We start from the raw sequence: 22,551 nt of genomic DNA, 5'->3' as shown, positions 1-22,551 counted from the left end.
AGGCTTTTGCCATCACTGCATCGAATGAGCCTATGTCATCGGGGGAGATGGTTGAGCCGGACTAACCGGCGCGTCCGGGTCTGTATCCCAAGTATCCGCAGTCATTGGAGAAGAGGAGACGGTGGAAAGGGTGTCCTGTGGGGCAACGTCTGAGTCATCCAGCTTTCCTTCCTCCTGATCCCTGTGGCGAGGACTAAATGCCCTAGGAGATAGGGGAGGTGGTCTAACTGGCGATTGCTTTCTGGGGCGAGAGCCCGATTTCTTAAGGTGTCTGAAATGTCCTGACGAGGAGCAATCTGCAGGCTTTTTAACAGCGGGAGTGATGGCGTTTGAGGCATAGGAAGCCTGGTGTCTAGTTGTCCTAGGAGAGCTTGCAAAGTAGTAAGCACTTGCATAGAAAGCAGTGATTGTGGATTAATTAGTGGATATTGAGGTGGAATAGCCCCCAGGTCCATTGATGTGGATGGAAGGGAAGGCAAGTGTGTTATCCTCCGTAGCCCCAAGACCGATGGATCTAGGAGAGGCGTTTCTAAAGCTCCTTCTTCGGGATCAGACGCAAAACCTGCCTGATCATCGTAGGGAGGTGCCTCTCTGACAGTATGGTGGGAGACCTTTCGAGGCACGTGCTTTGATGTGCCCTTGGGAGACGGTGCTTCTGTTGGCCCGGTAGAGGAAGTACGGGTCAACAGTGATTTTTTCATAGTCGTCATCGATGAGGTTGTTATCGACGGTGTAGTAGTCGGCAATGTGGTCGTCGACGGTATGGTCATCGACGGAACCGTGGTTGACGTGTAGTCATCGACGGATTGGTCATTGACGAAGCTCTCGTCGTCGATGGATTTGTCAACGGGAGACGAGTCAGATGTCGTCTTCATCACTGGTATCATCGTCGATGGGGAAGGCGACGGCCTGGATGACTATTTGGATCTGTGCCTCAGTCGTGGCTGGAGGAGGATTTATGGGACGCTGATGAGTGATGTTTGTCAGCAGATGACTTCTTCGTTGAGGAGGATTTGGCTTTATCCGACGAAGACTTATGGGCCAAGTCCGCTGATTCTTGCGGGTGTGAGCCCTTCTCCTTAGGTGTCTCGAAGCGTGGTTTGGCAATGTCCTGAGGGGGAGAAATCTGCAACCCCCTTGCCACTCGACAGAGGCCTTTTCCTAGATTTATCCTGACTGGAAGAAGGACCTGGCTCACCTGAACGCTGTTTCTTAGGTAGCGGTTCCTCTGATCAAGAGCATTGGTGACCTCTTAGCTGAAGGAGTGGCCTGCCTCCACGTGAGGAGCCGACCTCCGAAGCCGAATAGGCTCCCTCGTTTAGCCAACAAATTAGGTGCCTGTTCCTATCCTTAAGGGTTTTTGGCGGAAAACCCTGACGGATGTCGCAGTCTTCAATAGAATGATTAGGAAACAAACAGTATAGGCATTCGGAATGCCTGTCCCCCCTCGTACACATTCTTGAGGCCGCAGGTCTCACACGTCCTGAACAAAGATTTCTTCGGACCCGAAGATTCCATAACGGGACCGGAAAACACACCTTTCTTTTACCAAAGAGTGAAAACAGTGAAAGCGGACGTGAAGACATTTTTCTCACAAAAGATGAATTCTATCAGAGAGAACGCAAGGTAATCCCAACTGTTTGGAAGATGGTTGAACCTTGAGGGGAAGCCGCAGGGGTGGAGCTATACACTTGACGTCCCATTGGTGCTACCCAAAGTACCCATAACGACGTTGATAGGACACTCAAGGTGTCGACGTTTTTGCCACAGGAAAACTACTATGTTAAAGTTACTGAGGTTTTCCCAGCCTGACGACAGGGAATATTCACAGCATGTGAATCCATGAAAGATCCAATGCTGGAGAATACTGCCTTTCACCCGAGACCTAATCACTGTAGACCAGGTCATACTGTACCCACCCAATGACAGTCGTCTCCCTGAGTTCTGGCCCCGGCAGCCATCTTCAGATTGGAAGCACGTGAGGTGCCAATACGAACCCAGAAGAGCCACAGCGGGGACGGAGGGAGGGTTTGCATGTAAATCCATGCCAGACCCATGCTGGAGAACAGTCACAGGTATGTAACTTGTTCCTTCTCCAGCATGAGGTCTGGCATGGATCCACATGCTCATGAATAAGATTACACAGCAGTAACACATACAGAACCATGGGAGGAGGCAAGGATAAACAGAAGTACAACACTTACCCCTGGAACAGGCTCACCTCAAGCAAACAGGTTGCGCAGCACCGCTTGCTTGACTCTGGACTCTTCCCTGGAATCCCTGTTGACAAAGTAGAATCTTGTGAAGGTGTTTGTCGACCTTCACATAGCAGCCATGCAAATGTCCAGCAGGGGAACCCCAGAACAAAACGCCATCGTAGCAGTGATGGCTCTGGCGGAGTGGGCTCACTGCCGGCCTGGAAGGGGTCTGTCGGCCAGACGATGACCGTTCATGATGCAGCCGGGGAGCCACCTGGATAGGGAGGCATTGGACAGGGCCTTCCCCCGATTAACAGGACCAAAGTTGACAAAGAGCTCAGAAGTCTTCTGGAAATCCTTCAAGCGGGCCACATAGAACTCCAAGGCACAAGCAACGTCCAACGTATGCAGTGAACGTTCAGCAGCTGAAACAGGATACGGGAAGGCTGGAGGTACCACAGGTTTGTTATGGTGGAACTCCGATAGAACTTAAGGCATGAAGGAGGGGTGAGTACGGAGTGCCACGCTAGTAGGTTGCAATGATAAGCAGAAGGTTTTGCAAGAAAGAGCATGAATCTCCCTGATCCACCTGGTCAAAGTGATCACTACCAGGAAAGCAGCCTTCCATGAAAGAAACTTGAGAGGAGCACGATGTAAGGACTCAAATGGAGGTCCCATGAGGTTTGTGAGGACAACATTGAGTTCCCACGCAGGGGCAGGAGCTTTCACTGGAGGGAAAGACCTAAAGAGACCCTTCATGAATTCTTTGACCAGTCTGTGAGACCACAACGATGGCCTTGTAGGTGAACAGGTGTATTGTGAAATGGCTATCACATGCACCTTGGTGGAGGCATGGGCCAAAACAGACTTGGCCACCGAGAGCAGGTACGGGAAGAGCTGAGGAGCAGAGACATGCAGCAGCGTGATGCCCAGAGTACTGCACCATACTGTGAAGCGTTTCCATTTGCGACTGTAGCACGAAAGAGTAGAGGGCGCTCTGGCCTTGGCAAGAACATCTTTACATTCCACTAGAAGGTCGTAGTGGCCAAAGGCTGCAGGAGCCAGGTCATGAGGTTCATTGATGCCGGATCATGATGTAGGATGGTTCCACTTTCCCTGGAGAGCAGGTCGGGAAGAGGAGGCAGCCTGATGGCCGGCGCTACTGATAAGGGACTTGATGTATTTGTTGAGGCAGCGGAGATCTAGTATGGGCCGCCAACAACCGGTCTTCTTCCTGATGAGGAAGTACCGCGAGTACACTCCAGAGCCTCTTTGGGACGAGTTCTATTGTGCTTTTTTTTAAGCATCGCTCGTACCTCTAGAAGCAGTTGTGGGATGTGGTTCTTTTGCCTGGCTACTGGTGGAATGCGGGGACACTTCCTTTGGAATTCCAGGGTGTGCCCATGGGCTAGGGCGTCCAGCACACAACAGTCGGTGGAGATGGACTGCCACACACCAACGAAGTTCGCCAGCCAGCCTTCCACCGGGGTGCTCGCGTGGGGGCCCGATGACACGGTCTGTTTCAGTCCCCTCTGTTATCGGCGTCCCACCTTGGGCGACAACGACAATTTCCTACAGCTTTGCGGCGGCCCCTGTAGGCTTCCTGGGCCAAGGAACGGGATGGTTGACAGTACGAAGAGAAGTTGCCACCGAACCCTTTGGAGGGACCATGGGACTTTCCTCCGGAGGCTCGAAAGGATGGCTGTCGCTGTTGGTGTACTTAAGGCACGAGCCGTCTCGGTGTCTGCCTTGATGGCCTGCAGAGATTCTTCCACCATTTTGCCGAACAAGTTGTCCCCGTCGAAGGGCATGTCCAATACCCTTGTCTGGATGGAAATTGGTGGCCTTCAGCCAACCGCACCGACAAAGGCAAATGCTGTTGCCCATCTGGCGGAAGCCGGTGTCAGCGATGTCCGTGGCCACCGTAATGGCATGGTCAGATGCTGCCTCGCCTTCTTGTAGGATTTCAAGGGCCTCCGCCCTCTTGTCTGGAAGGAAGTCCAGGAGAGGGGCGATTTTAAACCAAAACTCCCTGTCGTAGCAGGCCACGATGGCGAGAGCGTTGGCCGCCTTATTGGTCGTTGCCGCCGACGAGCTGACTCGTCCCATGGCGTCTGGAATCTTTCCCTCGCCGTCTGGGGGGTGGGGGGAGGGGTTAGTGGAAGGCGATGCCGCCGACTCTGCAGATTTCTTTTTGGCCGCCGCCGAGACCACCGAATCTGGGAACGGCTGAGATCTGAGACACCCTGTATTTCTTCTTGTACCGGTCTCTTTTTGCCAGGGCCGAGGACGGGTTCTTCAGGAGGGACAGTCCTTCGTCCCAAACGTCGTCCAACAACGGGATCAAGAGCACGGTCTTCCTCTTGGCCTCTCGGCACTGATAAAAGGAATCCCTGCTTTTCCTTGGGGTTCAGTTGAAATAACTCCGAAGCCTTAGAGATCATGGCATGGAACAAACCGATCTCGTTGGGTGGAGAAGCCCTGGGTACCAGCGACGGAAGGTATGTTCCGTTGTCGTCCGTACCCGTCGCCGCCGTCTCATCTCTCGGCGGAGGGGATGGAGGTGACTGCTGGTAGGGTGGAGGATGGGTCCCCTGATGGTCCAGGCGCCGCTGGATCGCCCGTCAGAGGCACGGGCATCCTTGTCTTCATCTCTGAGCACAGGGTGTGCATAACTTGTAGGATGTCTGCCGACACGTCCGTCGGTGGCAGCGGTTGCTGCAACGGGAGCATCGGCAGTGGCGTGGTGTGGTGTCCTCTAGTTCCTCACCGCCCTGCCGCCCCTTGTCGCTTTCCACGTCCGCTTCGTCAGGGTCCTTCCCGTAGGACCTGGCCTCGACAAACTTCTTGTCCAGCACTGAGTTCAGGCCAGAGAGCTCCTCCTCGGAAGAGATATCCGAGTCCAGCTGGACTACTGTGCACCCCTCTTCTGGGCCAGGGGCGACAGCCTCAGGGAGATGATCGGCATAGTCTTCACAGGAGTCTTCTCAATGGGCAGGAAAGAAGATTCCCTCCGAGCTTGGGGGTCATCTCCACTGGGACCGCATCTGCAGCCTTTGCCAGGGACGCCACCACTCCCTCAATAGACGCCTTCGCCTGTTAAACCTGGGCCTTCACGACAATGGGTGCGTCTGAGGCCTTCACCGTGGGGGGGAGGGTCAATGCCCCGCTTCCCCTTGGCTTTCTCCGTCAGTCGACCGGGCCTTCTCCAGAGGCTTACCCAGGTTGTCCGACTTCCTTTTCTTCGCTGAGCCCGAGCGTTGGCTTGTGGTTGATAGCGTTGGCGATGCCCGGCCTGGCTGCCGCGGGCCCATGCCAACGTCGCTCCTGGTCTCGCAGTGCTGTGCCTTATGTTGGGCCCCTGTCACCGGAGCGCCCTCAAAGGTCTTAGAAGCCTGCTCAGATTTCCTCTTGGGAGAAACCTGCTGCTGGGGCTCACCTGCCGCTGTTGTCTTAGTCTGCAGCCACTCGGCGAGCCGCTTGCGATGGTCCTTCATGGTGCATGGCACCATGTCCTTGCAGAACGCAGAGGCCTCCTCCATGTCTGAGCGGTCTGAATGTAGGCAATAAAGGCCCATCGTCCAGGAGGATGTTCCGTAGTCCGCATCTTGGGCAGCTCCTGAACAGAGTCATTGAGTCTCCTTTCTCCTCGGCCATGTTCACACAGTGTAGGCCGTTCAGAAAAACGGGTCTGCGTCAGTCGGATGATGGATCGATGGAGCTGGAGGCTCGATTGACTAAAAAATAAATAGAGCAAAACTCTTAGAAAAATCGCAAAATGCAGTAAAAGCTCGAGAGCTATAGAACGAGGACTCCCAACACGAACGTGCGGTAAAAATCTGAAGATGGCTGCCAGAGGAGGGGCTTAGGTAGAGGGCAGTCATTGGCTGGGGGAAGTATGATCCAGAGACCAGTGATTGGTTGTTAGAACGACAGTTCAGAAACAAAAGAAACTGATTTGGATTCCCAGCCTGACAGGGAATATTCACGAGAATGTGAATCCATGCCAGACCCCATGCTGGAGAAATAAGGCCACAACTGCACCCAATCTACCCAGGTACACCCAATACACCCAGGAACAGTACTCAAGGGCCACACCTTCCCCAAGAACACTTTTCAACACAACCATGCTGCCAATCGTCGCCGTTACCACAAATCTGGAGCTGCTCCATTCCGATGCGCAGCTGCAGGTGCTGGAGCAGCAGCAGTGGCAACAGGAGGCCAGGGAAACAAGGAGAAGTGGATCGGGGGTAAGGAGGATGGGGATATAGGTGATGCAGGTGGCGAGGCAAATGCGTGCCATGATCCCTCACACAAGGGCCACACCCTGGGGCCTCACAGACAGTCAGATACACATCCTGTACTGCCTAAACAGGGAGACCATTCATGACCTCCTGTCCCTTATCCAGGAAGACATTGGGAGCAGGATCGGCATCAGGAGAGCCATACTATCGCTGTTCAAGCTAGTGTTGGTCCTTCACTTCCTGACCACTGGCAAGCTCCAGCACTCTGTGAGCCAGCTGCATGGCATTTCGTAGCCTGCCTTCTCCAGTGTGCTGGTGCAGGTACTGGAGGCCCTCCTGTGCCATGTGACGCAGCACATCGCCCCCCCCCCCCCACCACCCAGGCACAGCTCAACGCCACCAAGGCCTGCTTCTATGAGATTGCGAGCATGCCCAATCTGTTGGCAGCATTTTACTGCACGCACGTAGAGCTGGTGCCCCCCCCCCCCCCGAACCCCATGCCACAGAGGGTGTACAGGAACCAGAAACAGTTCTCTTCCCTCAATGTACAGATGACCCGTGACACCAACCTGGCCATCATGCACTGCTGTGCCCAGTTCCCAGCATCAACCCGCAACTCCATCGTCCTGCGGAATAGCACCATGTCGACTTACATGGTGTGCCGCGGAGGACAAAGAACCTAGATGTTGGGTGAGTACATGAACATTTACACCTACATTGTATCATGGTCACAGGCAGAGGGGGCGGGGAGAAAAATAGGTCACTAATACATGTCCAGCAAGTACCCTGCACATCCAGGACCAATCCACCGTACGCTTTAATTGACAGGCCACAACACAGGAGTAGCACATGCCTGAAGATGTAGCAGTCACTGTCCAGCCCATTTCAAACCCTAAATGACATCCACATGTAATGCACTACAACTACTCATGTAGGTACTAGAACACCCCTCCAATGCCAGTGAATCTGTAGACCAGGCAACCTGGGGCCATGATATGTATGTCCTTATGAGACATGGAGCATGCATGCACAGACTGACCGTTGAGATCCTGCTATCACAGACAACACCACTGCCGAACATCAATACTCACACATGTTAGAAGGAGTCTTGGGGAGATCTGTTAGTGGGATTGAGAGGGAAAAGAGCAAGAGAGCTTTGATGTGCTATTGGCAGCTTCAGTTTGGCGAAACCGGTCACTAAGCATTGGGGAGTTTTTGTTTGGTAGCGGTCATGTGGTGTTGAGGCATAATTGTGTGTGGTTAGTTTCCATGTTGGGTGTGCTGAGGTGCGTGAGCTTAGTGGTGCGGTAGAGGTATGGTTGTATTTAGTTCAGAGTCTGAGGATGCGTATGCAAAATGGTGAGTTTTAGTACGGTTAGTTACTGGCAATACATTTCGTGCCCCCAACAATCCATCTCAAGGAGCATAACCCAGCACGATACAGATCTTACACAGTGCCTGTCTCAGGGCGTAGCAGGGAGCACAAGGCTTTGCTATACTATTAGACCAGATGCAGAATGTGGCTAACCTACACATGGAGGCCAAGTGTAATGGGTGATTTACACAGTTCGGCTATATTCAAGATAAGGCTAATCTTGTGTCCTTACCCCGTGCAGGTGGACTCAGGATACCTGCTGCTTCCGTGGCTGATGACCCCTCTGAGGGATCCCCAGATGCAAGAGGAAATGGCATACAACAGGGAGCATGTGAGGACCAGGGTGACCATCAAGTGGACTTTCGGGCTCTTAAAGGCACGTTTCAGATGCCTACACCAGTCTGGGGGTGGGCTCATGTATAGGCTAGAGAAGGTGGGACAGATATTCTTGGCCTGTGCAATATTGCATAATATTTGCATCAGGTGCAACATAACCCCGCCCCCCCGATCTGGACATTCCTCTGCCAGAGGATGAGGATGATGCAGCGCCAGCCAGGCCCATGCACGTGCACATGGTCCATCAAGATCTCATTGATGACTTCTTCCGAGTACCCCTTTCATTCTGCACTTTACTGCATATGAGCACCCATAATAAATACTTGTCCACTTTTATCTTCAAGTGTAAACTACGCATTAAAATAATAAAGGCAAAACCAAACACCCTGTGCCCCCCTTGCCCACTCCCATCCACCCACACACACACCTCCATCTCCCCAGCCCCATACCCACACACCACCATCCGAAAACCCCTTGCCCACTCCCCACAAAGCCTTGTCCATACCTTACCCCCCTGCCTCTCTCCACACACCCTCATGCCCACACACACACAATCCCCAGAGTCCCTAAGTGAACCAAAGTGTCTTGCTAAGATTCATCTTCGCTGCCTCTGTAACAGGGGCTCTTGTCTGGCCCAGGTGTGAGTGAAATCCACTGGGAGCGGCATCTTGGGCTGCAAGCTCCCAGGGCTAGTGATGTTGGATGGCGAGTCAGACGCCTGGGCACCCAAGTGCTCTAGGGTGACTTCCAGGGTGTGCGAGAGGGACTCCCTCATGGCAGAGATCCCCATAGTCCCCTCATGGACCCTTTGTACCAGCATGAACATAGCAACAATGGTGGCGCGTCCTTGTGTCTGTGCGCTCCTGCTGGCCTTTATGCACTGCTGCAGCAGTCACAGCTCACTGAGCTGCTTCTGGGAAAGTGCTGCCACCGCCTCGTGCCAGACCTCTATTGCACGGAGCTGCACATCCAGGTCCCGGATGTTGGGCATGGGTGGAGAAGGGGCTCTGCATTCTTGCTGGGCTGAATGACAGGGTGGTCCTCCTCCTCCTCCTCCTCCTCCTCCTCCTCCTCCTCCTCCTCCTCCTCCTCCTCCTCTCCTGTACCTGCCATGATAGGGTGGTGGCTGGTGTGGTAATGGTGTTGTGTGGGGGCATAGGTGGAGCCAGCGACCACAGGTGTGGTGTTGCCGGCAGTTGCTGTGGCAGATAGCATGAGTAAAATGTGTAGAACACAGTAGAAAAAGATCTGCTGCAATCAGCCCATCCTAGGCACATTGTAAATGTAACCAAAAAGCCACTACAGAAAAAGATTTAAGGGTACAAAGTATCCTGTTGGGAAAGATTTTCTTTTTCTATAGTCCTACTTTTTGTGGCCAATTGCTTGGTGTATAAAATGTGCTTGCCTCTATATAGGTCCTATATTTACTGTAACGTTTGCATTTGTATTATACACAATACTATGTGTCCTAGAGGATTAGGAATGCTAGCACCATTTTCAATGTTGACATTTTGGGTCATAGCAGGATTATTTTACTGTGCATTGTCAATGTCTAGGGTTTTCCTTTCTTCATCCACCTTAACCTTTGTGTCCTGCGGCTATCACCAGATAGTGGACTTCCAACTTAGTGTTAGGAGTGGGTTAGATCTAAACTGAAAATTGCTGTTTTTATATATGCTCTGTATTTTTACTGGGTTATGCTTAACATATAGTACTTAATAGAGAGGCTTTTGTACAAAAAAGGAACAGGTTACTTATCTTTAACTGTTGTTCTCCAGCATGGGTCTGGCATGGATTCACATGCTCATGAAAATTCCCCGTCAGGCCGGGAATCCTTCGTAAAAGCAAAAACAGTTTCACTTTCAAACTGGATTTCTTCTATAAACCAAGCACTGAGCTCTGGGTCATACTGCCCCCAGCCAATGACTGCCCTCTCCCTAAACCCCTCCTCTTGCGCCCACCTTCAGATTTGGTAACACGTAAAGTGGCAGTATGACCAAGAAGAGCTGCAGAGGGGCAAGAGGGAGGGTTCGCAGCACCACCCTAGTATCATGCAAAGTCAGATAAGGCCGCTTTCAGGACAGGTCCTGGATCTCACCTACTCTTCAGGCAGAGGTGATAGCCACGAGGAAAGCAGTCTTCCACGAAAAGTACGAGAGGGGCTTGATGCACAGGCTCAAGGAGGGGGAGGCAGGGGGAAGGTGGTCCATGACACCAGTCAAAACTATCTTGAGGTTCCACACTGGGGCAGGCGCCTTCACCGGCGGGAACGATCAAACAGTCCTTTGAGGAACTCCTTGACCAGAAGGTGGGACCAAAGCGAAGACCACCTCAGGGACCTGGTGTAGCGGGAGATGCACCTTGATGGAGCCGTGAGCCAGCCCCGCCTTGGCCAATGGCAAGAAGTATGGAAGGATCTGCAGGGCTGTGACCCTCAGGGGGTCGATCTACTGTGTCCGGCACCATGTCGCGAAGTGCTTCCACTTGTTCCCATAATACTTCAGCATCGATGACGAGCTGCCCCTTGCAAGGACCTCCCTGCAGTCCGCCGGAAGCACGTACCCTAACGCTGTAGGAGCCAAGCCTTCAGCTTCAGCGACCCTGGGTCGTGGTGTAGGATTGTGCCTCCTTCTCTGGTGAGCAGATCCACCACTGGTGGTGACCTCAACAGGTTGAGAAGGTCTGGGGACCAAATCTGCCTCGGCGACGAGGATCATCTTTCATAGGCACAGTTTGGGTCAATTGATGACTCGCAGCAGGAAGGGCAACGGAGGAAATGCGTACAGGAACAGGCCTTCCCACAGGAAGCAAAATGCATCCCCCCATGCTCTTCGGCTGGGGGAACCTGTTGGCAAACCTCAAACATTTGGAGTTTGTCGTCATCGCAAACAGGTCGATCCGGGGCCTGCCCCACTTGAGGAAGAGCCGGTCCACTTGATCCTGCCGAAGCTTCCACTCACGGCAAGAGCATAGTTCCCTGCCGAGGCCGATGGTGTTCTTGACTCCCACCAGATGAAAAGGAATATCCACTGGGCGATGGTCCAGTGCCACAAATCCTGCGCCTCCGTAGAGAGCGCTGGGGACCTGGTGCCCCCCTTCTTCCAGATGTAGAACATCGTGGTGGCATTGTCTATGAAGACCCTCACCACCTTGCCCTCGAGGGACGGGTGGAATGACTAGAGGGACCAGAACACTGCCCGCAGCTCCAGGACATTGATGTGGAGGTCCGCCTCCTTCCGCCAGTCACAGGCCTCTGTGAGCACCCCAGCCCTCGAGGGAAGCGTCCGTGGTGACCGTCTCCTGGTAAAACGGGCTCTGGAAATCCACGCCCCCAGCGATTGTGGCGCGCATGCCCCACCAGCTTATAGCTCGATGGAACGCCTTGTCGAGAACAATCTTCTTGGTGAAGCTTCTGGACAAGTGCAGAGTCCGATCATGTAGATACACAACATCATGCCGAGAAGCAACTTGATGGTCCACACCATGGCGATCTACAGTGCTAACAGCCATCACACCGTGCCCAGAATGGACGCTATCCTGTTTTCCAAGCGAGCCGCCAGCCAAGTGACCATGTAGAGCCTGGACTCCAGGAACAGATCGTTATGCGATGGAATCAAGCAGGACTTCGGATAGTTTACTGAAAACCCCAGGTCCGTCAGCAGCCGGACGATCCGTGCCATGTGATTCACTGTGATCTCCCTTGACTTGGCACGAATGAGCCAGTCGTTTAGGTATGGGTACACGTGAATTCCTTGTAGGTGCAGATAGGCCACCACAGGCGCCAGGCACTTCGTAAAAAGTCTGGGGGCCGACTTCAGTCCGAAGGGAAGGGCCTTTAACTGGTAGTGCTTCCCCCTGTACGACGAAGCACAGTAACTTGCGATGTTTTTCAGGAATGGGGACGTGGAAGTACATGTCCTCTAGATCCCGCGACGACAGGAAGTCTCCCTCCTCCAGTTGGCAGAGCATGTGCTGCAATGTGACCATCCTGAATTTTTGGGACTTGATGTACTTGCTGAGTCATCCCAGATCGAGAATGGGCCTCCAGTCCCTGGTCTTTTTTTTTTTTTTTACAAGGAAGTATCTGGAATAAACTCCAAAGCCCCAGAGCTGCTTTGGAACCAGCTCTATCGCTCCCTTTGCTAACATTGCCTGAACCTCCAGCCGCACCCGAGTGATGTGTTGTTCCTGCCAAGCCACCGGTGGTATCCGCGGACACTTTGCTGAAAATCCAAAGTGTGTCGTCTGTGGGTGAGAGCGTCCAGCACCCATCCAATTGTGGAGATGTTTTCCCACGTGTTGACGAAGTTCGCCAGCTGCCCTCCCACCGGGTTAAAGGGGTGGGGGGCCGATGTCCTGGCCGGTTCAATCCTGCTTGGAGGCCTGTGCACCGCCTTGGGAGCCTTGACGACGGCCACCTCCAAGGCCTTGGAGCGACCCTTGCAAGCCTACTAGGTCGAGGAATGGGAGGGTTGGTAGTACAAGGACGATCCTCTGCCGAAACCTATCGATGATCTGCCCGACTTCCTTCCTGAGGAATGAAAGGACGGATAGTGCTGTTGCAGCGTGCCCAGGACACGGGCAGTCTCTGTGTCTTTCATGATGGCATGTGCGATTCATCAACAGCCTTCAAACAAGATTGTCGAAGAACGGCATCGCCAGAACCCTCGTCTGAACTTCCTGCCTAAGGTTGGTGGCCTTCAACCAGCCACAACGGAGGCAACCCGTTACCCATTTGGCAGAACCCTGTGTCCGCAATGTCCAGGGGCACGGTGATGGCGTGGTCCGAAGCCACTGAGCCTTCCTGAAGAATCTCCAGCGATTCAACCCGTTTGTCCTCGGTGAGGAATTCCAGTAGCGGGCCATCTTGTATCTGGCCAGGATCACTAAAGCGTTAGCCACCTTCACCGTCGTAGCTGCTGAGTAGATGACCTTTCTACCCACAGTTTGCAACTTCTTCCCCTCGATGTCCGGGGTAACGGATGGTGAGGTTGACGCATTGGATAATTTCTTCTGTGCAGCTGCCGAGACCACCGAGTCTGGTGATGGCTGTGACCACAGACACTTGGGTGCGGACTCCGGCACCTGGTATTTCTTCGCCAGCCAATCTCTTTTCGCTGGGGCAGGGTTCTTCAGCAGCACCAGGTACTCATCCCAGATGTTGTCCAGGAGGGGTACCACCAGAATGGTCTTCCTTTTGGCCTCTCTGCACTGATACAGGCACCCTTCCTTTTTGGTCTCCTCTGGTGTCAGCTGGAAGACCACTGACACGTGGAATGAACCCACTTTGTCCGGCAGTGACGCTCTCGGCGGAGGGGACAAACTGCTGTCGTCGTACTTGTCTGTCGTCACCATATCCATCCCTGTATCCCTAGCAGAGGAAGGTACGTGAGGCGGTTAATGAGGTGGCGTGGGGTGCCTCTTCTTTGCCGGAGGTAGCCCGGAACCACCGGTAGAGGGGGGGGGCCAACAGCATACTCTTCTGTATATCTGACACCAACGTATGGAGAGTGGACAGGAAGTCCAGCGACATGTCTCTGGGAGGCGGAGGAGAAGTAGGCCTGCGCGGCCCAGCATCTATGTCCTCATCAGCTTCGTCGTAGTCGTCCCGCTCGACGAGTTCACTGTCGCCGTCCTCCTCAGCGTTTCCGCTGTCGTCATTCTCCACGTCTTCTACGACAGTGTGAGCGGGCGCCATGTCCTTGTCGTCCGATGAAGAAATTTCTGTGCCTTGGAGCACCATAGAGGCCTCCACCCACTCCCCCTCTTTGCATCCTGAGGGTTCGCAGCAGGGCTCAGGGCTGGCATCTTGTTCTCCAGTGTCTTATCCACCGGTTTGACTGAAGCATCCGACATGGGACGAAGGGCCACTCTGGGCATAACCGGTGTCCCCTGGACCGGGTCAGCCCCATTCGCCTTTGAGAAGGCGGCCGCCAGCAGCTTGATCGACGAGGACGATTTCTCCTGGACCACCTGAGCCTTCAATGGCAGGTCTGTCACCTTGCTAGGCGCCTTGGCCTTCTCCGGCTTCTCACGCAGCTTCTCAGGAGTAGCTGCCTTCCTTTTCGAGGAGGAGCTCGAGCGTTGGCTTGTGATGGAAGCAGACAGTGATGTTGATCGAGCTCTGCTTGTTGCTGGACCCGCATGCACGGTGACCCCGATGGAAACTGACTTGCAGTGCTTGGCCTGGTCTCGGACCCCCACGGATGGGGCGACCTCAAAGGATTTATGAGCCCGCTCCTCGGAGCAGCCGGTGCTGGGTGAGGCATAACCCTGCTTGCCGCCATGGGTAAAGGCCTTGTCGTTGAGCCACGCCGCCAATCTGCTGTGCCGATCCTTCATTGTGCGTTTGGTGAATCCCAGACAAATCTCGCAATCCGTCTTTGTGGTCTGGGGCGTTTGACCTCCACAAACACGTTCCTTAGGCCGCAGCTGGAGCAGAGCTTGAAGAGAAAACCTCAGTCTTTCTCCTCTGACATGGTGCTGCGTGCGGTGTAGGCCAGATGGCCTTCTTGAATCTTCGATGAAACTCAACGATTCCTGCCCTTGAGGGGCGATGAACAATGCTGACAAACTGGTCCCTGCGGGCTCTTATTTGACAAAAATGGAACTTAAACCTAAAAAGCGCAAAAAATCAGAAGTAAGCTACAGAGAAAAACACGAGGACTCCCAACACTTGAACGTGCGGTAAAAATCTGAAGATGACTGCCAGAGGATGGGCTTAGGGAGAGGGCAGTCATTGACTGGGGGCAGTATGACCCAGAGCTCAGTGATTGGTTTATAGAAGAAACAGTTTGTAAGTGAAAGTTCAACTGTTTTTGCTTTTACTGAGGATTCCCGGCCTGACGACGGGGAATGTTCATGAGCATGTGAATCCATGCCAGTCCCCATGATGGAGAAGTTTATATTACTCAATATACCAGAGTGGGTGTTTTTATGGTTAACTGTGTGGAATAACTGTGCTTCTATACCAGCCCTCCTCCCTTGCTTTAAGCATGATTGCTCAGTCACACATCAACCAGAGTCTGGTCTTCACATTTCATGAAAATCACTGTTTCGCCTTTAGGTTAGATAGCTACACGGCCCTTACTGGAGGGTTGCGCAAAAAACCTCCCCTAACATTGTGTAGGTAATCTACAGGAGGAAAATGATGTATAAAGGCAACACATGTGTGAAAGCCCTGCTCCCCTTACCACAACAGTGACCAAGACCTACCTAGCTGTCCGGAGCAGAGACAATGCTTCTGCACCTCTGTTGGCCAGAAGACCATCCTGGATTCGTACCATGGCCTCCGCCCGCTGATCCTCCACAGGAATCTCCGAGGCAGCATCAAAAGGCATCACATCTTCAGGCAGGTTAACTAATCCCTACAAAATGACCAAGGAAGATTGATTAAAGGCATGTTTCAGGCATACAATTGTCTGGGGTTTCAGTATTCACCCTCAGGCCCCTGAAAACTTGGACAGGAGACGTGGGGATTTCTTAGACAGGGTAACTGGTAGGGGGCGTCTGTACTTCCGCTCTCTATATGGTAGAGGAGAGGCACAGCGGACCCCAGCCAAGATTCTCTATAAGGTAACAATGGACGAGCAATCAAGGCCTAGCTTCTCAGGAGGTGATGCGGGCTGGTTCTTAAGTACAGTGTAGTCCCCGAACCCCCACAAAGGAATGTCCACACACTATTACTGAAAACACAGTCTTTATATAATTAATATTCAAAGGTATGTACACGATCACAATAACGCACCTTGTACTCGGAAGTCAATAATGATAAATATATACAATTCTAAAGTGGTACCACTAATGTTATCGAATCTCATTAAAGTGCATCAACTGTACGGTTAAAATGTCACACAGATTAATAACGAGGAAACCTGCAATAGAGATAGGCAGGAACGTAAGATGGGTGAAACAATAGGCAGAATGCTGGCCCTGTTACCTAGACACAGTTCTGTGTGGAGATCCCCCCCCCCCCCAACCTGGGCAACCTGTAAAATAAGGATATATCGCACAAGCCCAGTCCATATGTTCAATAGTCTCACTTCTTCCTATTAAGGTTTTACCCCCCCAATGTACCTGGTGGAGTAGAGTTCTCCGAAGATGCATCGACCGACCCTTCTTGAGTGCCTCCCTTTCAGGCGGGAGACACGGATCGTCGAGAGGTGTCGGGGAACTTGGCGTTCGGTGTCGGGGAATCGACGGCCCTTCTTGAGTGCCCTCCCTTTAAGGCAGGTGTCACGGGTCGTTGAACGTCCGATGGTGAACAGGTTGAACTACGGAAGGGAAGTGGCAGCTTCGTTCCTAGCAGTGCTTGTCGACGACAGAGCTTTGGCGTCCTGCAACGAAGAGGCGTGCGGGGCACCTCGGTGACGATAGTTCTGGACCGCAAAGAGATGATGAAGAACTGTGGCCCAGCAAGGGTGTTGAGTAGTCGGCGTCTCTGTGGTCCTTAGGTGGCGGGAAACCCACCGGTGGATGCTCCTCGGCGCGTCGACGGTCAGGCCTTCTCCAGCGGGAGACAAGCGGGTGACGATGCAGACGAGAGCGTCCGATGATCAATTGAAGTTCTTAGGCAAACGGGAGCATGGCGGCTCCGGTCGGTGACGGCGGTCGTCGACAGTGGCGGACAACAGCCCGAGTGCTTCTCCTTGGAGTTCCGCAGCAGTCCCTGTATCGGGTCGGCAGGCTGTCGAAGGTCTGTCTACTGGGGAGCGTAGGCAAAGATCAGCTGTGCACGATGGTCCCTCGTAGCTCGGGAAGAGGGCGCCTTACCAGGTCCTCTCTGGTTCAGTCCTTGGAGGCACAGCAGCTTTCAGATTGTGAAGGACAGCAACAGCAACAGCAATTCTTCTCGTCCAGCAGGGCTTCAAGGTCAACCGTCAGTTACTCCAGTTACTCGTCGTAGTGGACTTCAGCTTCTGAACACAATTCCTAGCAGTGAGAGGTCCCCAGATATACTGTTGATCTCCCATTCATTCCGCTGGGTCACACTCAAGCACCCAATCACGACTACAGGGATTCGTGCAGGCAGGCAGCCAATCAGGCACACGAGGTATTCAGGCCATTCACTTCTCTCCAGACACTCACAACAAGTTATGTGTATTGGGACAAGTACCGAGCCATTCAACACTCCAAACTGCATTCATACCGGTTTCGGGCAGGGTTGTCTCATTCATTGTGTCAACCACCAGATACTAGACACCCACAACACAGAATGCATATTCGTCACACACTCTCTTCACCCAGGTTCCACCCACAGGAGGTGCCCACAACATACATCACCGGGAAGGCTCCAGCCAGTCTGGCCGGGCCTTCACAACACCACCAGATATGGCACTTCCACCCAAGAGTCAGTCAGGGCGAAGGGACAGAGTCAGGGCTTCCCAGGATTTTGGGAAAACAAGGTAATGGGGAATAGAGAGCAAGAGGCCACAGGGGCCATCTTGTTTTCCATCAGGAATCAACGGATCCCAATGGCAGGGCCGGGGTATCCCAAAATGGAGAATACTCCGCGCACCTGTCAATTTCGGCATGGAGCTGCCACCAGCCCATACCCTGCTCTGCGGGCCACCCACTGGTGCCCAAAATCATACACTAGGGGCACAGGGTTGTACTCCCGCCCATGGGTGCCTTAAGGGGATCCCACGGGTCCGTCCACCAAACCAAAAGAGAGCTGCACCACCAGGAGTCCCACATGAACTCCTGTGCGGAAAACACGACAGAAGACACGATAAAAAGCAGTAAAGGACAAGGATATGGAGGCCCTGTCCCTCCGATGCATTTCCAGCATCACAGTAACCCAACCGCAGCCAGTAATAAAAGTCTCCTGATGGTGCAAACCATTCATACCGGAAGAGGACCCATTACCTCCAAATGGTCATTTTTCGTTCCAGTTCTCTGTTTAATTCACTTTTAGAATTTAACAACATCACTTGTTGCAATGAAGAGGACTATTTCTTGTCCACAGCAGAGAAACAAGCTCATGGTTCACACTGCTGGAGGAAAATGGATGCAGGTTGGCGCCAGTCTGAAGCCCCAGCCAGCACTGTGAAATGGGGGTGGGTCCTGTGTACACAAACTGATCTTGTAACCTATGAGAACTATACTCCTCTTTTGAAAATCTCACACAGGTAGGACACAAACCATACACAGGCGATACTTTGACACCACAAGTTTTACAAATATGGTGCAACGGCCAGAGGCACCATGCTACTTTTTAAGTCATGCAGACATGCTGCTGCTAAGCAAGTCTCAGTCAGGTGTGCTGACAGTTTGGACAACGGGCAAAAAAAATCAATTCAATAATAAAATAATTACCAGGTCTCATACACCTACAGTGTACTTGGCTCCTATTGACTGCTCTAAGCGGATCTAGAGACCCAACAGAATGCATTACTCCCCTTTGCAGTGCTCTAATGAAGGCACAATAATCCATCCACCCTATGGGCTGCTTTGACCAGGGAATTGATGATCTCATAGGTAGTTCAGGTGCCATTGGCTGCCGTAGGCAGTAGATACAAAAAGACTCTTCCACTATTTGCATGAGCGTCATTCAAAACAGTCTTACCTTGGCACAGTTGCTCAGCTCTACAGAGAGAGACTGCCAGATCTCCTCCAGCTGCTCAGGGGTTTTACTCTGCACCTCAGAGGGACCACCAAGAGCCTTCGATTTTTTCTTCTTCTTTTTTCCCTTTCTTTTTTTGTTCTAGAGATAGAAGATGGAACCATTAAGTTCACTAATATACAGCAGCATGTTTGTGCAGACAGAAAGCGAGCTACGATAGAAAGCCGAAGTGCCCTGCGCAATGCATGCCAACATTTCAAGAAATGGAAAGACATTATGAAAATCAAGCAAGAGAAAAAGACTAACAACGGTGCGAGTGTCAAAGCAACAAGTTTTACAAAACCGAAGCAAACTGCCCAAGTTTGATCAAAAGAACCAATCCTGGTGGGCCATTTTATTACATAAAACAAATAGTGGGTAGGAATCCCTTACAAGGTTCTGGCAACGAGACATAACGTAAGACCACAGGGGCAGCAAGGAACACACCTTTCAAAGGTTAAGAAAAACAGCTTAAAGTAAAGTGACAAGAAAGGCAGCCATATCCTGGGAGGAGCAATTATGCTGCGTAATACTTCTCTTTTTTTAATGCATTTTTGTCTCACCTGTGTAGACCCACAGTATTTTTGCTGGCTTCTATGTGACTTTCATTTGAGAAAAACCAGCTTACTTACCTGTAACTATTGTTCCTCAGCATGGGTCTGGCATGGATTCACATGCTCATGAATATATTCCGTCGTCACGCCGGGAACCCTCAGTAAAAGAAAAAACAGTTTAACTTTCACTTACAAACTGTATTTCTCCTCTAAACCAATCACTGTACTCTGGTTCATACTGCCCCCCGCCAATGATTGCCCTCTCCTCTGGCAGCCATCACCAGATTTGGAAGCATGTAAAGTGGGAGTATGACCAAGAAGAGGGGCAGGAGGTAGAGTCTGCAGGTGAATCCATGCCAGACCCATGCTGGAGAACAATAGTTACAGGTAAGTAACTTGTTCCTTCTCCAGCATGGGGTCTGGCATGGATTCACATGATCATGAATGAAGAATATCAGTACAACATTACACAACCACGGGAGGTGGCAAGGCTCAACTGAAGCAAATACTCTTACCTCCGGAACAGGCTCACCTTCAAGCGAACATGTTGCGTAGCACTGCCTGGCCGACCCTGGACTACTCACTGGAATCCCTGTCGACGCAGTAGAAGATCGTGAAGGTGTGCATAGACCTCCACGTAGCATTCCTGCAGATGTCCAGCAGGGGCACACAAGACAGGAACACTGTTGTTGCAGCAATCGTTCTGGTGAAATGGGCTCTCGGGCTGCCAGGCAGAGGTCCGTTTGCCAACCGATGACAGTGTGTGATGCAGCCAGAGAGACACCTTCAGATGGAAGCCTTGGACAAGGCCTTCTACAATTCACAGGACCAGCAGTTGAGATATCTTCCGAAAACTCTTTGTGCGTGCCACATAGCACTTCAGAACACAAGCAACATCCAGCAAGTGCAAAGCCCCGTCAGCCGGCGACAAAGGATTCGGAAAGAACACAGGCAACACCAAAGGCTTATTGAGGTGGAATTCTGACAGAACCTTTGGCATAAAGGAGGGATGCGTACGGAGCACCACCCTTGATTCGTGAAAAGTCCGATATGGCTGTTTGCAGGAAAGGGTCTGTAACCCACCTAACCCTCCTGGCAGAGGTGATGGCCACGAGGAAAGCAGTTTCCCATGAGAGGAAGTTGAGAGGGGCCTGATGCATAGGCTCGAAGGCCCTTCCCACCCCATTAGCCTCGTCAGCACCACATTGAGTTGCCATGCCGGGGCAGGAGCCTTCACCGGCAGGAAAAATCTAAACAGTCCTTTGAGGAACTCCTTGTTGAGACAGTGGGACCAGAGCGAAGATCGTCCTTGAGACCTAGTGTAGCGGGAGATAGCCGCCAGATGCACCTTGATAGAGGTGTGCACCAGCCCCTCCTTGGCCAAGGACAACAAGTATGGAAGGATCTGCGGGGCGGTGACCATCAAATGGTTGATCTCCTACGACCGGCTCCACGTAGCGAAACGCTTCCACCTTTGACCGTAGCAATTAAGAGTCAATGACGCCCTTGCCTTGGCAAGGACCTCCCTGCAGTCCGCCGGCAACTCGTATACTCCAAATTCTAGGGCTGCAGGAACCAGGCCCTCTGTGTTAGGCAGAATCCTGTGCAATTCCCTTGGGGAACACTGCAAAAAGATTAAGACTACAGGAGTAAGCAGTAAACCCAATTGGTAGCCGTCTGTACCACCCAGATTTACCTGGTAGCTGTGGCTGAGCAGTCAGACTTCTCTCAAGAAGAGTTAGGCAGTATACAGAGGATACACAATAGGGCCAAAAAAACAGAGCAAGCAAACACTGACCAGAGCTTGTTAGCAAAAGTATATAATTATTTAACACACTTTAGAAAATACACTAGCAATATAAATCAAAAGTAAGTTCCAACACAATCAGAAAAGTATTTACACCTCCCTTAGCAATTACTAGACAAGTCCAAGTTAAAACACCACTTTTTGTTAAAACAGAGGTGAGCGCTTAACTTATATGGCACTCCAATAATTAGGTTAAAGGGAGAGAAAAAAATAAAAGTTCCCAAGTAGGGAACTTACGTCCCCTGCACACTATCTAGTGTCTGGAATACCAGACCAACAGTTAGATTTCACTTACAAGAAATATTTCATAATAAATTCAAGAGAATCTGTGATTTGTAATATATAGGAAAAGGTAATTTGTGCGAAAAAATAACATTAACTCAGATAAGGTTACAAGAACAATTCTTCATTGTTTATTCTTGATGTTGAAGATATGGAGGGCCCAACGCGTTTCGAGTGCTACAACACTCTTCATCAGGGGCAATAACAAAAGTTTATTCTAGAAGAAAATATATACAAAATGTACATTAGAAATATACTTGCACCAACAACATTAAATCAACTCCATTTTGTAAATGACTCATTGTAGATCAAGATATATATCACAAACACTCATAGCATATAAGGATTAAATGTATGGCAGTAACCCGTAGGGGCACCCCCTGTGCCTCTTTCATACGTATAGAGATTAATGATAAATTCACTAGATTAATACTAACTTCTACACATTGATCAGATGTGGAAATATGTAGAAAATCTCTACTAATCGTGGATTCAACTAAAATTTTTAAAGCACCTATTTGAGGAGTCTAACCTTGTGTTTTGCAATAAAGAAGGTTCTTCAGGAGAACGCGGGTGGTCTGGGGCGGAAATCCCAGGCCTTCATCTAAATACGACAAAGTCTTGATGAGAAAGTCCTTATCTGTAGAAGTAAAATAGACATGGAAGGCGTCTATTAGGACCGTAAAAGATAGTAAGTTGAGGATAGATTAAGATAGAGGAATGATGAGTCACTTACGGAGATATCGTAGTTGACCAGTTTCGGGATAGGTGAGGCGGAGTGGAAATCATCTACCGCAAGTGGTCTGGAGGAAATTCCGGACTGAAGTACTGAGAAAGTAAGGGCAGAGGATCAAATGTAAGGTCTACGTATTAGACAAAGGAGGTGGACCAAGTTTCCACAGACTTAAAGTAGAATTCTTGTCCGAGTCAGAATATGAAAGGTTTAGTATTCTTACCTAGTGCATAACAGGGTGGCACTAAAGGAGACCTGCTGCCGAGGGGTTGCTTGTCTCCATATATTGTGCCGCCATTATTTTTAGAGTAAATGGTAATGTGACGTGATCACGCATATGCGTGTTGTGCGTCATGGTCTAAACTGAGCAGTATATACCGCGGCGTGTTTACAGTGTGACGTCATCACGCTCGCGCGTA

General features: G+C 51.4%; 1 protein-coding gene across 3 annotated transcripts in view; it reads right to left on the bottom strand.

The window, feature by feature from the left end:
• The window catches only part of TIMELESS (timeless circadian regulator), a 1,506,051-nt gene that overhangs the window by 598,345 nt on the left and 885,155 nt on the right, over positions 1 to 22,551 (bottom strand). For all 3 annotated transcript variants that reach the window (XM_069653695.1, XM_069653693.1, XM_069653694.1), the window contains 2 exons: positions 18,721 to 18,858; positions 15,369 to 15,520 (listed from right to left, as the gene is read on the bottom strand). In XM_069653695.1, coding sequence (XP_069509796.1) covers positions 15,369 to 15,520; positions 18,721 to 18,858 — 290 coding nt within the window. The remainder of the gene's footprint in view (positions 1 to 15,368; positions 15,521 to 18,720; positions 18,859 to 22,551) is intronic.

The sequence above is a fragment of the Ambystoma mexicanum genome, chromosome 3q (genome assembly GCF_040938575.1).
Source record: "Ambystoma mexicanum isolate Mex_15411 chromosome 3q, UKY_AmexF1_1, whole genome shotgun sequence".
Taxonomy (NCBI): Eukaryota; Metazoa; Chordata; class Amphibia; order Caudata; family Ambystomatidae; genus Ambystoma; species Ambystoma mexicanum.
This window is presented reverse-complemented; position numbering and strand designations above follow the sequence as displayed.